At 37.2% G+C, this 17,095-nt stretch overlaps 1 protein-coding gene across 1 annotated transcript in view; it reads right to left on the minus strand.

The window, feature by feature from the left end:
• Window positions 1-17,095, minus strand: part of LOC135204052 (uncharacterized) — a 213,922-nt gene that overhangs the window by 154,416 nt on the left and 42,411 nt on the right. The window contains exon 2 of the mRNA XM_064234017.1: window positions 4,879-5,689. Within this exon, the coding sequence (XP_064090087.1) occupies window positions 4,879-5,496 (618 nt within the window). The 5' untranslated portion in view covers window positions 5,497-5,689. The remainder of the gene's footprint in view (window positions 1-4,878; window positions 5,690-17,095) is intronic.

Here is a 17,095-nt window from a genome sequence, read left to right on the forward strand (position 1 = left end):
TCTTTTTTATAACGCAGCGAGTTAACTATGGATATCAATCGGATTTCTCAACGGGAAACCAGAACTAATGAGAAAATAAGTTCTTTAATGTTTCATCCTTTCGCACAGTCTTTCATTTGTTTAAAAAAAAAGTCACATTTTCTAAAGAAGGTAAACTTGAGTGATTGATGTAATATGTACTACGTACATATCGTTACACAGTAAAGAGATAGGAAAAAGACGTGAGAATAACTTGCAGATGAAGACCAGGAAATGTGGGCGAATGGATAAATATACTGCTTTTCAGTGCAGCAGTACTTCAAGAGTAATGGATCAAAATACCTTGAATGTCAACAATGCATACACAAGTGAATATGCTAAGCAGTCTAATATGAGATAAATATTGTCTAAAACGGGCGAGGAACGTTTGCATATAAATATATTTTAAGAAACAGACCTGCTTAGACAAAAAAAAAAAAGAAAGAGAGAGAGAGAGAGAGAGAGAGAGAGAGAGAGAGAGAGACGCTACAGTAATACAGTGTTAGTTGATGGGAAAATATAATAAAATATCTTCATAAGAAATGCCTAATACTTTTCTTTAAAATAAGTTCCCTCCTCTTCAAGGTAATGATTATATGAATCTTATAACTAAAATTAATAAGTTACTTACATGATATTTACTTTGAAAATTGTACGAAGTACTTGAATGGCGTGAAATTCTAATCCTGGGACGGACGTGACTGATAAACTAGGAGAGAGAGAGAGAGAGAGAGAGAGAGAGAGAGAGAGAGAGAGAGAGAGAGATTCATTTTTAGATTTTTCGTTCAGTCCAATGTAATAAAGGCAAGCAGCTGAGTTCTTGTGCACAGTCATGTCAGCGACGGTTTTTCTCTGTACTGAGTTTATGGAATAATTTTGGAGGGCGTTCACTGGGAGCAGGACTGCAAAACTTCAATGCACTGCAATTTGGTTAATTGGACAAGAAATGGTTTTCCGTCCATATCGATCTAATTGGACCTTCGCTCAAGTCATTCTCAGCGAAGGACCATATTATTCACTGCAGTCACCCCGAAAAAGTTAACGCTACTCTTCTTCCTGGATGTGGCCGGGAACTTTTTAAGGACCGCTTTACCTCGCATTGCTGCCTCTCAAAAGCAGTTTATGGAGCGAGTATATTTTCCAGCTATGTAGCAGCCTTTTCGAGGCCGGGCTCTGCCTTCTTAGCTACATACATTGTGATATTTTCAGCAAATGTCTCTTGAACACAGCGGTTTACCATGGGAACAGCGTAGAGCGGAAATTCTTTTGTATTAATCCTCTTTCACACGACTTCAAAAACGTATGCTACAACGACACTTCACCAAAATTAAGTTAGCAACAAAAATCCTCATAACAATAAACTTGTAAATTACCTGTTTTCATTCGTGGATTCCCATTTTTCGTTTTTGGTAAAGATTGCTTCCCATATGTATTACTCCTTGTTTCTAATTCAGGCCTTCATCTTCCAATCTCTTCATTTCCCCTCAATTCACATTTCTTATCATCAGACCCCTTCTTAGATTCCCATCTCATTTATTTCATTTATCAGTTCACTCCTATACTTATCTAGTTACGATGAACAGATGAATTGAAACATTTTCAGTCTGCATTTGCTTAATCAACTACTTTAATCTTAGTTACCTCTTCGATCACCAAGTTACTTCCGAGACGCTGTGAGTTTATAACTTATCAAACCGTCTTATCCGGTGATCACTCAAGTGAGAGTCTCTCTCTTGAAGTATTAAACACGACCTAAAATTAACTTGAGGACGCAAAGACGACGCTTGGAGAAAATTGTTTCTGATTGCAGTGAATTGCTCGATGTTATCGATGTTACAGAAAATGAAGAATGAAAAAGTAAGTAATGTATCTTTAGTATAATAGTATCCACCTTTGCGGCGTGTTGGGTACAAGCCCCTTGGGAATTTTGTTTTTTTAACCAGGTATGTATTCAGCTTTGTTTGTGCGTGTTTAGTACATGCCCGTTGGGGTTTATTTATTTTTTTTAAACCCGGTATGAATTCACCTTTGTTTGTGCGTGTTTAGTACAAGGCCGTTGGGATTTTTTTTTTTTAAACCCGGTATGTATTCACCTTTGTTTGTGCGTGTTGAGTACAAGCCCACTGGGAATTTTTTTTTTTAACCCGGTATGTATTCACCTTTGTTTGTGCGTGTTTAGTACATGCCCGTTGGGGATTTATTTTTTTTAACCCGATATGTATTCACCTTTGAGCGTGTTTACTTCAAGGCCGTTGGGGATGACCGTAAAACCACACAAAAGTCTGTATATATCATAAAGATATTGACCGCCAAAAAATATTAGTCCTAGACACCCGAAAACCCCTTGGGGTCACTGTTAAATTGGGTCAGCTATGAACCATAATGTATGAGTGGCAAGTGGAATTTTTTAAATCAAGGGGAAAAGAATTGTCCTGGGAAAAAATAGTAAATTTTAACAACTGAGCGAGAATTTCAGGGATTACGAAGATCATTAAGCGTAGAAAACCGATAAATAGGTCCCATCACTTTTTTTTTTTTTTTTTTTTTTTTTTTTTTTTTTTTTTTTACAAATCTGAACCTGAGCCAAGTCAGTCACTAACCGCCCTCACAACTCCCACCTCAGTTTTTAAACCACTAATCGCATGATACCACATGAAATATTTCAAAAATACAGAAAATCCTGTTCCCTGTTTATTAAACTCTAAACTATAGAAAAATACACATAAAACAAAACGAGCAAAGTAACCACATGAAGAGGCATATATGGCTTACAACAAGAAGTCAGTGGCAGAAAAGAGACACGGAGGGTCTCAAGGCCAGGGGTAGGGCGAAACACTGGAGAATTGTAGGATGCCCACACGAGGTAACACCAAGGGGAAATGGAGGGGAATTTAGGTCGAAAAGGTGGTGTTAGGACTACTATAATGTTGGAAAAAAAGACAATACAAAAATCGTTACTTAATTGGTAACAGACTTTGAAGGGATAGAGGTAGAAAGAAAACATGACAATAATTGTTTTTTGGAAGTAGTTGCGCGTGAAAGAAATTCAAAGAAAAACTAGATGTAGTACATTACATTTTAGTTTCAAGTTACGTGTGAAAAACTTTGATGGTGGCTGAGTTGCGAAAGACCCCATACGTATAAGCTACTCTATTGTATCTGCAGTATTACGAATTAAAAATAATGACTCATTTTATAGTTCGAAGGAAAATGAGTCTGTAGGTTACTGAAAAGGGGAAAAACACCGAATCACAGTAACCTGAATGTTTTCAGGCCTAGCATTTGTCGATAACACTTGTCCAGACCAACGAAAGTAACACGAAAATTGGTGTCAAACAAGTCAAAGATGGTTGAGTAATAAGTAAGGTAACGTTTGTTTATGATGTTTTTTTCAGCCCAAATGTCTCTTCTATCTTTGAAAATATTGACGCTGTAAAAGAATCTCTGAAAATTTTAGTATTCAACTATGACGTTTACACTAGACCAATAGATTACACACACTGAAAGTTACATATTGACCATTTTTCAATGAAAATCAGTCATTTTCCCCATGAAACTCCGACATACAAAAAGCAAAATCGTCTTGTATGCGAACATATTCCCTCGCAACATTACAGCAAATGTTTATTGTTATTGCTTCTTAAACGATGCCACAAAATATCACTCTTTACGAAATATGTATACTGATAACGATACCGATGCCGCTGAATATATTCATAGTGGATCTTAATAATATTTGGTGAATATATTCCAGTAATGACAATATTCATGAAAGATTTGACTTGACTCTTTACCCGCACTGCTGCTTAATCTGTGAGATCACATGCGAATAACAACGATCCAGATGCAAAAGTATGCTTGAAAAAATAGTTGTTCAATTCCTTTTCCTAAATGAAACATGTTTTTGTATCATGATTTTTCATATTAGATGAATGAATGAAGGTTATCGTATGAGAAACTGAGCAGTACTTTAAGTTTATTTTACGAACATCGAGGCATTGCTCATTAGCTATAAATATAGATCTCTGAACAAACGAATTGTTGACACTTTCAACGGCATATTCAACGATTCCTCAAAGTAAGGAAAGGCATGGGATTACATCAAAGCAGTTTTTGCTGGCTATCACGTCAATGTAACGAAAATTCGTTGCAGCCTGTGATATACGTATTTAACCTGAATTCGTTCGAGTACTTAGTTTGATCATTTTGGGGACAGAGCCAATACCTTTTCAAGTGGTGAAACTGAAATTGTTTACCAGTAATCTGAGGCCAACATCATCACGAGTATATAATATAATATAGCATTTCTTCTCCAAAGTCAGAGCGCCAAGAGGAAATTTAGCAACCTGTAGCATGTTCAAGGTGTAAGTGAAGCTTTAGTTTTCATAGCATTCTCTCTCTCTCTCTCTCTCTCTCTCTCTCTCTCTCTCTCTCTCTCTCTCTCTCTCTCTCTCTCTCATCAATCTAAATAAGGTTGGTATTTTCATTCCCTGTAAATCAGGGGTTGATTAATGCCGCCATTCACTTGTAATATGCAAATGCGTTTATAGAGCTTTTAATTGGGTAAACAGTATAAACAGTACAGTGGCATGTTGGTTTCTCTGGCTGTTAATGGACAAGTTACAGATTAGTTTATTAAAAATTATAATGAAAAAATAGAACTTTGAATCGCATTGACTCAAAAAAGCATTTTCTTTTATAAGGAAGCTGGTTAAACAATGAAGTATAAAGAAATAAAGAAATAAAGAAATAAATAAATAAAGGAATGGAAGATGTGCCGGTGATCATCAGGCGAAAATGTGTCAATACGAACATCAAAAATACACCAGAGATGTGATAGAAAGCGAAAACATTACTGACCGGTATTCTTGCGTAGGATGTGAGCTGAAGCCATGATTGGTCGACTTCGCTCCTGTTTTCGGTGTCCTCTTTGTGCAAATGGACGCTGAGTTCATCCTGGCCGTTGACTCCACCACCATTGACTCCGTAGGACGTCTCTGAAGCCTGTCGCTTCACTCGCCCGTGAGCCCTGTGACTCTCCAGGGGCTTCTCGCCTCCTCTGGCAGACGTGGCGGACGACGACGATTTCGAGGGAAGGGCCACGTGGGGATTCGTCACTGGTGGTGGGTACGGAGGGGAACGAGGGAGGGGCTCTTGGGTGCGCAGGGCGTTGCCCTCGTTCAAAGCCAGCAGCTGTCCTTTGAGGAGTTCGACTTCCCGAATGATGAAGTCTTCCCTCTTCCCCGTCTCCATGGCCTCTCTGTCAAGCCTCACCCGGACGGTTTCGAGGCGTTCGAACAGGAAAAAGAAGGACAAGGCCTGCAGGAGGACCAGAGCACCGAGAAGGAAGGAGAGAAGAGGTAGCAGAAACGGTCTCATTCGGGACCCAAGGTAGGAAGTAGGAGAGGAAGAAGAAGAAGAAGATGAGGAGGAAACTCTAGTGTAAGGGGCCGGGGTGATTATTAACGCTTCTTTCATCTTGGTAAGGCCTCAGTATTCTGCAAACGGTAGCACACTGTAAGTGTAATTTGATAGATTCCCTCTCCTTCCTTTACTGTTGTTTTTCACTTCTTCTTCGTCTCTTTTCAGTCATTCCTTTTTCGAAATCATTGAGTTCTTCTAAGGAATCTCTCACTTCACCATTCCGTGTCTTCTCATATGTTGAAGGTTACTGGAAAGATAAAAGAAAATTGCCTTCTTAAAGTCATATAGATTTATAACATCTAGTGATATCCCTATTTCTATCCCTTTTCCTAAAAATACTATCTTATATTATTCACCCCATAAAAAAATATCATGATTAACACATATCAGCAATATTCATTTTTGATAACGCGTACAGATGATTTATCCTATTTACCAGAGAGCCAACTAAATTCCGAAGAGATAATGAGTTTCAGGCAACGTGTATTGGTAGTTACCCAAACGTTAATTTATCTAGACAGCCAAAACAATCAGGCTGATATAGCAGTTTTAGAAATAATGTTCAGCGTACTGTTATAGTCTGAGTACCGCTAACATCTAGCTTAGGAAGCTACACTAATCTATCCTTTAAATAGATCAGCAAAACTGTCCTTACCCATGTTCCTGTTTCTCTCGATGAAATTTTTAGAAAGAGAAAAATACCGTAGATAAAACAATCGTGTGGATATATGGTGAAAATTTTTTAAAATATTACCAGACAATAAGAAAACAGTATAACGGATATTGTAAGAGTATAAATAAAGTGAAGTTACAGCCAGAGAGGTCGGGCAGGGAAGGGGCTAATAGTATTAGCATGAAGAAACCCAGAGCTTGTCTTTAAAGAGCATTATTTTCGAGTAACGTCATGCACTATTTTCCAGTCAGTTACTTTAACTTCTACAACGAAAAATAAACAAACGACAGGTAGTACTTAAATCCATCCTGCTAGGACGTTTGTCGGTCACTGGTAATCGTAAAGGCGCATGAACAAGAAAATGTTTATCAGACTTCGACCATTCATGAAAAAAGACCTTATACCGAATTTGGGAAATGACTTTATTAAGAAGAGAACTGACTTCGGGTGGTAGTAGCTCCGAAACATTTTTGGAAATTTTGAAAAGAGCTCAAATTGGGTTCTTCCCTGCTCCAACTTTTTTGTTTGTCTACGGTAACTTTACAGGTCCCTAGAGCGATAGAGCCAGCTTAGTGGAAACTGCCTCAGAAAGGCGCTGAACTTCAAAAATTTCGAAAAAAATATATATTTGTTTTTAGTACTGGCGAAAGTGAAGCAGATTTTCATAAAATCGAATATTACAGAAATATGCCAAATGCAATGTTGGGAGTCATTATACTGGCATCGAAATTATCCTTATGATTCATTACGTGGCCGATCTTTTTACAATTAACCTATTTACTGTGCAGCTGATAGGAAAATAGTCTTTGAGGATATGATAATTCAATTAATATAATCGACAAAATATGAGAGAAGAGTGCATAAGTTTTAGTACTTACAAATAATGAATGTAAATAGATATACTGTTGATTCCCTTTATAAAAGCAGTCATTTGTCTTACAAGTAACTTCCAACTAGTTTTTCAGTGTTACGAATTTAGGACTGAATGGGGCTTGGGGGCCTATAAATTCTCGTGAGTGAGAGGGGTAGAGTTCAGGGTTGGGGGGGAAGGTGAGGGTGCCTCTGGGAGAGTGGGTAAGTTGAAGAAAAAAGTGTTTTCTTTTGTTAGAAGGGAAGTATTTTTGTTTTTGTGCTCACATAAAGACTTTTCTTTTAAACATATTTCTCGAGGAGGGTTCCACGTTTTTATGCTATTTTGCCTTTGGAAAATGCAGCGGTGTGTTCTCTTCAGAAGCTTAATGGAGGGGCTGTTGGCCTTCGTGGAGATATGAATCAGATCAGTATACACTAGGTATATAGAATAAGGGAGCCTTATTCTATATACCTTGAGTATACAGTGTAGTCAGAGAGGAGACGAGTCTGATTAGGCAATCTTGTACCGTGCTCTCATTCCATGAATCACATATAAATCATCACATCATGGTATAAAATAATTTTAGACTTTTCCACTTGCCTTTACGGCAATATTGTTTTCCTGTTTAAATACCTAAAGCATTCTGCGATCTTTGTCATCTAGAGGCTTGTGGCGTTCATTTTCCTAACAGTGAATGATCACTCCTGTTCAGTGAGCTTCTTTTATACAACTATCGAGCGAAAGAAAGGGGATAACAAAGCATAAACTACTTTCAGTAATGACTGTGCTTGAAAGCATTCTCTAGTATGTGGTTGACTACTTTTCACTGATGGATTTTTTACGTCTATTTTCCTTCCATTGCAATCCTCACAGCCTTACTTATGACCGATCAGCCTCACCTTAGCAAATTCCCCAACTAGTTTTTCCCTCGTAATGTTTGCAGGGAAGGGAATAAAAGCCCTTTCACTGACTCGTCTTGTGGACACAACCTTTTATTACGCTCTTCTGTGCTTTAAGAAACTATATTCGTCTAGAAATTGCGACGGTGGCAAGTTTTTCTTTTATCTTGGGACGGTATTTTTTTTGAGAACAATTATTACAAAATATAAACACAATAGCAGATTAAAAGGAGTTACAAGAATAAAGATTTCTCAAAGACTTGTTAGTCCATCCGAGGAGACATCGTGTGGTCACTTCTAGCAGCAGGTTTTACTGTTCATTCACAGTGTCCTAATGATTTTGTCTAGCTTTCTTTTAAACTCTTCCACACTGTTGCTGTTTACAACTTCTGGTGGCAGTTTATTCCATGTGTCACATATCTTGTATGTAAAGAAGTTCCCACAGTGGGATGTGTTGTATCTCTTCAGTTCTAGTTTCCATCCATTATTTCTTGTCTGGTTTTCGTTTAACGTAAATAGGTCATATGCAAGCAATGGTCATTACCCAAGAGTTAGGATTATCAAGGTGCCTGGAGTGTACTCCCCGAACTCGGCACAACCATACGAAATGGTCCCTCAGATGATGGAATGGAATATAGAGTTTAGGCACAGGCCAAGCACTGGGACCTATAAGGTTATTCAGCGCTGGAACGGCAATTAAGAGTAGGTAGGTTTACAGGAGGAAAACCTAGCAGTTCCACTATGAAATAATTGTTAGGAGAGGGTGGAAAGAAAGATCAAAGAAAGAATATGAAAGTAGGTACAGTAAAACAAATGAAAGGGGTTGCAGCTATGGGCCGAAGGGAAGCCGCAAAGAACCTTTAGTAACGCCTACAGTGCACCCCGTGAGGCGCACTGACGATTCCTCATATAACGAATGTCTGTAAGGCAAACCTGAAATAGAATTTGTAGGGTTACCTTCTCAACCGAAACCTCAGTCAGTTCGTCACTTTTCAGGCAAAAGCAAATGAGCGGCTGCACTTCGAGGGTGTCCGTGTGAGATAAAGCGCATTAACTCGGGGGTTCTCAGACCTTCCCAAGATGAAAGACTCGTGTTATTATTTCCCTTTCCGCCACGTTCGTCGTGAAACCAATACCGAATGAGCTAAGACTTTCAACCGTGAACGACGTTTATGTGCTTTGGTTTGTTGTTTGTTGGTAGAGAATAAGAATTGTTATTAAAAACGTTGTTATTATTATTAGTATTAGTAGTAGTAGTAGCAGTGCAGTAGTATCTGGGAGAATGCAATGGATCAAATGTAAACTTTTTAAGCTGATCAAATAACGTACTGGAATTACTGTCCTCATTTTCCCAATTCCTATTAAGTAGCACTGAAAAAGCCGCTATTCGCAAAATAGAGAAGAATCTCTACAAGTGTAATGCTGCTGAAGTAGCCATTACTTTTAATAAAGTATTATTATTCTTATTATTAGCAACAGCAGATGTAGTGGTAGTAGAAATAATACTACTAATAGTAGTTGTAGTATTAGCAGTCGCAATAATAGTGGTGGTGGTGAGGATAGCAGCGTTATGAAACAGGGAAAGGGACAAAACTTGAACCTTTTATATCTCAAAAAAAAAAAAAAAAAAAAAAAAAGACACCTAAAGAAAGGATGAAATTGACTTCCCATCCCATCGCCATTTCCCCTGCAGTGATGGCACAGAATAATAATGAAAAAGGAAAGAATGTCGGGAAGCATTTTGTGTGACTCTCCCTCCTGAAGTATCTTAACATTCTTTACCTATAGCCTCTAGTCGCCTGCCTTTATATTACTCTTCTTCTTCTCCTTCTTGTTCTTTTTTCGAGGGGGACTGTCTCGAGGGCAAATAGGGACTGCTCTTACGTACAAGGCAGCAGCCTCTCTTCTTATGGACGCCTCCTCACTTTGGAATATCTCGCCAGCTTTTTGGATCAAACGCGTTTTTTTGTTTCATCACAAAGCCGTCAGTCATTTTCTGGCCAGACTGTGAGGATGGGCTTTTCACATGATTGATGGGTTCGTATGAAAATCTGGTTTTATGTTGTACAAACTTTGCTAGTTCATTACAAACCCTTCAATCATATTAGGCCCATCACTACTTATCACGATGATGGCCGTCTCTTTCATCACACTGGCATCCTATTAAGCCCATCATTACATACCCCGAAGATGGGCTTTATATGACTGATATGTTTGCATGAAAATCTAGTTTCATGTTATAAATAACGTAATATTAAGATCTTTAGCGATTGACTTCGCTAAGAAAGTTAAGTCTATGGGTTGTTGCACTGTCAGTGAGCACGATTATCCAAAGAGTTCTCAAAGGATTTTAGCGAAAATGTGACCTCAGAAGAGTGCTTCGGTTTTTAAAGGATAGGAGTGTAACTTTAGGGGAGAAGGGGCCTTCTTGGGAATATATTGCTCCAATGTTGGGGATGAAGGCGAGGACTCCAAACGTACAATTTGAAAAATGATTCTGGGCAACACCCGTCTCACAATAAAATATTTCATCCCGCGAACATTACACAAATCCGCGTGATGAATAGTTCTGGGGAAAGATATCGCAGGATATGACATATTAAGAACGAAACAACGTTTCTGAAATCGGATAAACAAAAGCGCTTAGATATTTGGAATCCCGAATTTAGAACCGGAATGATGTTATTTTCTGGTGAAGACGCCACGAGGCAATGAAGCATTGAGAGAGAAACGCCTTTGAAGTCGGATTTAATTGCTTAATGGGAGCGCAGACTGGTGCAATCATAACGAGTAGATGGATATTGCAGGTTTATTGCTACTTGCTCGCTGAAAAAAATTCCAGAAAATGAACGGGAATGGATCAGCGACCAATTAAGATGACAAGTCTGCTACAAGGTGAAGGTTGTTTGTGGAGGTGTTGTTCAGCTAACGACGAGAATGACTATGTGTTAAACAAATTAGTATTAAACGGGAATAAGTGTCAATTCACGGTTGTTTATCGAAATTGAAGGAAATATAAAAAATGATGTCTGTCCTGATCACAGCAAGTGAATTCAGTCACGTCAATAATTACTTGAGGAAGACTTTCATAAATATTATGAAAATTAATTAGTTTATACTTTGGGATTTATGAATGCCTTTTTGTAAAGGAAAATGCAAATGGCAATTTTTGCCGAATTGAATTGAGAATGAATAATCACATTCAAATACGAAAATGAATAATTTTACATATGCTCTCTCTCTCTCTCTCTCTCTCTCATACACACGAACACTTATGTATGTGTTTTTTTGCTCATAAATATATCACACATACACACACACAACACACACACACACACACACACATATATATATGTGTGTGTGTGTGTGTGTGTGCGTGCGCGCGCGCGCGTGATATATATATATATATATATATATATATATATATATATATATATATATATATATATATATATATATATATATATATATATATATGAGCAAAAACCGTTGCATATAAATATCGTTATATAGACCAGGATAGCTGATTTGGGTCCTTTTATTCACACTTCCAAATTTCATCAACCGTTCGTTTTACAGGAATATGCATCAGTTAATATTTAATTATAAGGTTGTTTGTTGTGGATGGCTATATTTATTTGTAAATAGAATTTTTATTAGTGACAGAATGCATTCCGGAGTTTCACAGATTCATTGGTTCAAAATTACATACACAATCAAACACACACTCTGCCATTCATGTTTTTGACTGTACAGGGGAAAATGCTGTGGAATATATTATTATTCTATTATTCAGCAGATAAAACCTATTCATACGGAACAAGCACATTAGGGCCATTGACTTGAAATTCAAGCTTGCAAAGAATATGGTACTCATTAGGAAGAAGTAAGTGGAAGTAAAGGGAAATACAAAAAGAACAGATACCACCTATTGAAAAATAAATTAACAACTACACACATAGATAAAAATGCATCATATTGCAATAGTATTGGGGTAGTAATGCATTGCATTTGCGTTTGAACTTGTGAAGTTCCAACTGCACGACATCCCCTGGGATTCTGTTCCAGCTGTTCCAGTGTCCAACGGTGTGAGGAATAAAGGACTCGGGAACGGAACAGTTCGACAGCGAGACACATTTGCTACATATTGATGCTGCTGTTCAGCGAATCTGGTTTCTCTCGGCAGATAAAGGGAATCTACTTATTTCGTAGGATTAAAGGTGAATTATGCTACTGAATATAGTTTATTCTTACAGCGTTTTCATGAAAGATTTCGAAATCTGATCCTCAATAGAAAGAAAAAATCCTGTATTTCAAGCTAATGCAACCATTTTCATTGGTCAGATGAAAATATTAACGTAGTTATAACTCTTTTACCTTTATGGCTACAGTATGCTGTTTTACCTTTTACGTTGATGGCTTGAGTATATTGTTTTTAAAATTTTTTGACGTTGTTTTTTATTTACAACTGAAAGCTCTTACTCTTCATTTTTGAACGTTAATCATCGTTTCACCAGTTTGCAATTTACTCCAAAGTGTTACTTGTTAAAAACAAAGAATTCTCTTCTGCAACAAAAACATTGAAAGTTTAACTATAACAAATATTGCAAAAGCTTTTCGGCGCGTTTTCATGTAAAGCCTCTACTGCAACATCATCATATTTTACAATGACCATCGCTCTTTCCGTCGCTGCTGTTAACTACTATAAAAACTCACTGAGCCTAAAACGAGTTGAAATATCCATTTCAATGGATATTTCATTTAAACCCAGGGTTGGGTGGAGAAATGGTTTAACAATCTATTGCTATTTCGAGTGATCGAATTCAGGGAAACCATATTCAGGCCGTGGTTTGGAAGGCATTTTTGTAAAAATGTAGTCTTCGGCTAAATTTTAATGCTTGGAAGGTGAAAAATTTTTATTTGTCATTACGTACTACATAATACATTTAACAAATAAATAAATAAACACAGAAATAAACAAGTAGATAAATAAAAAACCAATGGACAAATATCGATCCATTTCAGACTGATTATCCTGGTGGGAGTCAATTAAACCTGAATGCTTCAGTCTTCTCGTTCTACGTAAACGGAATGAAACTCAATATAAAGCGTTCGCCGATTCCTCTCGATCTTCCCCTATCAAACACAAAACCTTAATCGAGTCCTCCTTTGATACCACAACAGAAGTTGAGTTCTCATTTGGTGTTTCCTTTCTCTCCTTCCTTCGAAGCGATTCGGGCGACAAGTTCCCTTAAGGCTATTTTTCTCTTTTAAGTCTGTAATCGCCAGCCACAGATGGTCCTTTTCCACAAAGGGTCTTTGGAGACGCTGACAAATATTGTAAATTCTATTTCCCTTCAGATAAAATCCGTTTTTCGCAGAAGTTTTCCTAAAGTCTTGGGCGAAATACAATTATGTCCTGTACTGCTTGTCGTTTAGTATGACTGTCGTAATGAAAGGTATGAAAAAAAGAAGGAAGCAAATATCATGTTGGAGTAAAAGGAAATAACATAAATTTAAGTCATCCTATTTTTGAGGGGAGGAAAGAAGTTTTTCTTTTTTTAAGGTAAATATAGTTGTCATAATTCAAAAAAATTCTTGAAAGTCTAAATAAATATAATGAAAAGAAAGACGAAAGCAAAATAAAATAAATTTAACTGATTATCAAGCAGAATCTCATGTTGGTTCGTTTACGTTACGTCGGATCTATGGTATCATAAGTGTGGTAAGGTGTTAAAGGGATAAGCGGCCTTGTGAGGCCCTCTGAACTCGTCCTAACCAACGACGATGACGGATTGGTCTTCAAAGCCTTATGCCATCAACGAGAAATAGCTATCGCCTCTTTAGTGACCCCAAAATGCTACCTAGTACTGCCCCTAGTAACATCAGTGCCACCTAGTACGAGTCAAATTACCTAGCGCCAGTTGGGCTACCTAGTTCTAGTTAGACTACCCAGCATCAGTGGCACTTCCTAATACCAGTCAGACTACTTAGCATCGGTGGCACTATTTACTGCTAGTCAAACTACCTAGTTGCCTAGTATCAGTTGCCCTTCATTGTACCAGTCAAAATTCCTCGTTGGATCAGTGGTTAGCGTGCTCGCCTACCGATTCGGTAGCCCCGAGTTCGATACCCCGCTCTGCCAACGAGGAATCAGAAGAATTTGTGTCTGGTGATTAGAAATTCATTTCTCGATATAATGTGGTTCGGATCCCACAAATAAGCTGTAGGTCCCGTTGCTAGGTAACCAACTGGTTCCTAGCCACGTAAAAATATATGATCCTTTGTACCAGTCAAACTACCTGTTTTAAGTTACACTACCTGAGTGCCAGTCAGTCTGCTATCAGCCGCGTAACCTGGTGCCAATCAAACGGTCTATTTTCAGTGACATAACGCCTGGTGTTCCCTCCCTTTTCATAGAAAATAGTGGAAGCGCCTTCCTGGAAGTAGTGTTTTTATCAATTCTGGAAAGTTTACGGGAGGATGAACGAGTAATACTGCTTTAAAGCACCGGGCTCCATTACCATAGTTTTTTCTTCTTTCATTTTGCAGATTATTATGCTTACTTCGTTTTCTGTTGACTGGTTTGTCTTCATTTATTTTGCTGTCCAACTTTCTTCTTTATTTGCGTTTGTTATTCTACTCTGTGTAAACTTAATGGGGATTTCATTGGTTTTTCAGGTTTGTTTCATATAAATATTTGCACAGTATGAGTCATATTCTTACCATTACAAATACGCTACTGTATTGATAATATTACTAATAATAAAATTAATAATAATACTCAATAATAAAGACCCACATGATTAGCGGGACATATGATTTGGGTTGTGAATTTAATTTGGCTGATATGCTATGAAAATTTCCTGTAACAATTGGTTTTGTTATCATTCACCGAGTTGAAACTTGTGAAAATCTGCGGGAACACTATTACAATTTTCACCAAGTGCAATTACTGTACATACAACCAGGTGGAATAATAACACCGTCTTTTGTTACAGCGTGAAAATTTAATATTGAGAATAAACATTTGAAATTTTTAGAGGAAAATCGAGAGGAATATACATAGCACTTTATTTTTTAGGTACTTTAAACTCTCAGTCTTTATTCTCTGCAATTTCTCCCATCCACTGTATGTCTTATCCCTATTTTCTCTAATCTACATTGTAAAGTGTCTTATAATAAAAAAAAATTAAGCGCTATACAATATTCTCTATTTCTCTCTCTTCTTCTGAAAGTGCAACAATCCTGTCAAGGAACATTGACTGACTATACTCTGTTTTTTTCCATCTGTCCATCCGCCTGTGGTGTTTGCGCATGGTAACACTGCATCCTGGGCTTTAAATAATATCTTATTTCGAATATTAACGGTGTAATTCCCATACAGTAAATTATCAAAACACTTTTCAGTTGCAAATGTACACCCAGATATCCTTTTATTTACCTAAAACTTAAACATAGCGTAACTATCTAAAGCCCGGGACACAGTGTTACCATACGCAAACACCACAGGTGGGTGGACAGATGGAAAAAATCAGAGTAAAGGTATGATATATGGGCTACATGAATACAACTAGAAGCTTATATAAAAAGTATTGAAAGGTTTACTTTTGCGAGTTGCACTTGTATGTTAATCCAGTTTGCAAGAGACATTCATGATCTACTGGAAAGCATTTGTAACTCATTAGCAATAGTGCAATTCCTCATCCTAGTCAAGAATTATGAAATCTCTGTAATTAGGTTAAAAATTCATCACAAATTCGTCACTGCCAGAACTTTGTTAGTTAGGTTTTGATTTTGAATGTGATACATATGTGATGAGGTCGACCCTAATTATCTGATATCCCTGGGAATAAGGATTACTTCTATGTTCATAAATTTCTCATGTTCCAGCGATGAAACAATTATCGCTGTTACAATTCTTATGAGGGAGGATAGCCATATTTTCAGGAATTAACTTTAATTGTGAATTATGTATACCTTTTAACATAGTCTTGGCCCATTTGCAATTCGAAAGATAATATTTGCTTGGGATAAAAAAAGAAGCTATATTTTTCGTGACACTAGAAGTAAAGGACACCTCTTTGACTTATTATTATTAATAAAATTTCCTGTGAATTTATTTTCATACTTCGGTTTCAGCTATGTTACTGTTCAAAACATAGAACAAAGATCAACGCGTAGCAGATTATTCTACTAGCCATCCTTGAAATTCTTGACAGACTGAGTCAAAAAGAACAACACAAAGCCAGGCAATTGCAAACTGCATTAATTAAACATAGTAACAGCGATTGTTGTCTAAGACGTTTTCAAAGCAGTGTCTATGAAAGTTGAGAGAACTAATACTTAGTTGCGGTTGTTTTGTTTGTTGTTGGAAGTGCTTTTGGAAAAGGCAATGAGCAATTACCGGCAAGTTTCTAGATACCTTGAAGGTAAAAATTCGAGAATATTAATTACTGCTTTGTCATTGTAAGAAAGTTTTTATGCATGAAAGGAGAATCTATTGTCTTATACGATAAAAGGTGGGACCACCGTCCCTCCAAATATAATAAAATGCAACAAAGCAGCATGAAAAAGATTCAATAATTGTAGTTAGCAAATAGCTGGATATTATTGGATAATCTTCCCTTTGTTTCAATAATACCAGAATTAGAGCCGAGTATTAGGTTTAGGTGACGTCATTCAAACTGATTCATCTCACGACAGGAAGCTTAAACTGTTTACATTTCGCACTGGAATATCGGGCTGCCATAGATGTGAGTACTGTTTTGGATACCATTATCATTATTAGTAAGTAGCTTAACCAGACCACTGAGTTAATGTACTTAATTCTCACTGGGCTGGCCCGAAAGTTAGTCTATCAAGATTTATATATCATCCAATACGTTCAGTTTTTCGAGGATTTGAATGGAAAAACCTGCCTAAACTGAAATATTTCATCAAGCAGTTTTTTTTTTAACTAAACTTTAGTTGTTGGCTGAATTTTGTACAGTCACATGAAATATGTTTAGCCGTTGGTGCTTACCTTTATTCGCAGCATACAGGGACTGGTCCATGGGGGACTGTTCATTAAATATTCGTGGGTAAGACGAGTGTGATCAATTCAAAACCGAGATCAAGTTCATTGAAGCGGGATTCCTTTTTTTATTTAAAGGGTGCCAGAAACCAACGATGAGTTTGATCATGTATTTCCAATTGTTATCAAATTCGTTACTCGACAAGATCTGC

This window comes from Macrobrachium nipponense, chromosome 44 (genome assembly GCF_015104395.2).
Source record: "Macrobrachium nipponense isolate FS-2020 chromosome 44, ASM1510439v2, whole genome shotgun sequence".
In the NCBI taxonomy this organism is placed as follows: domain Eukaryota; kingdom Metazoa; phylum Arthropoda; class Malacostraca; order Decapoda; family Palaemonidae; genus Macrobrachium; species Macrobrachium nipponense.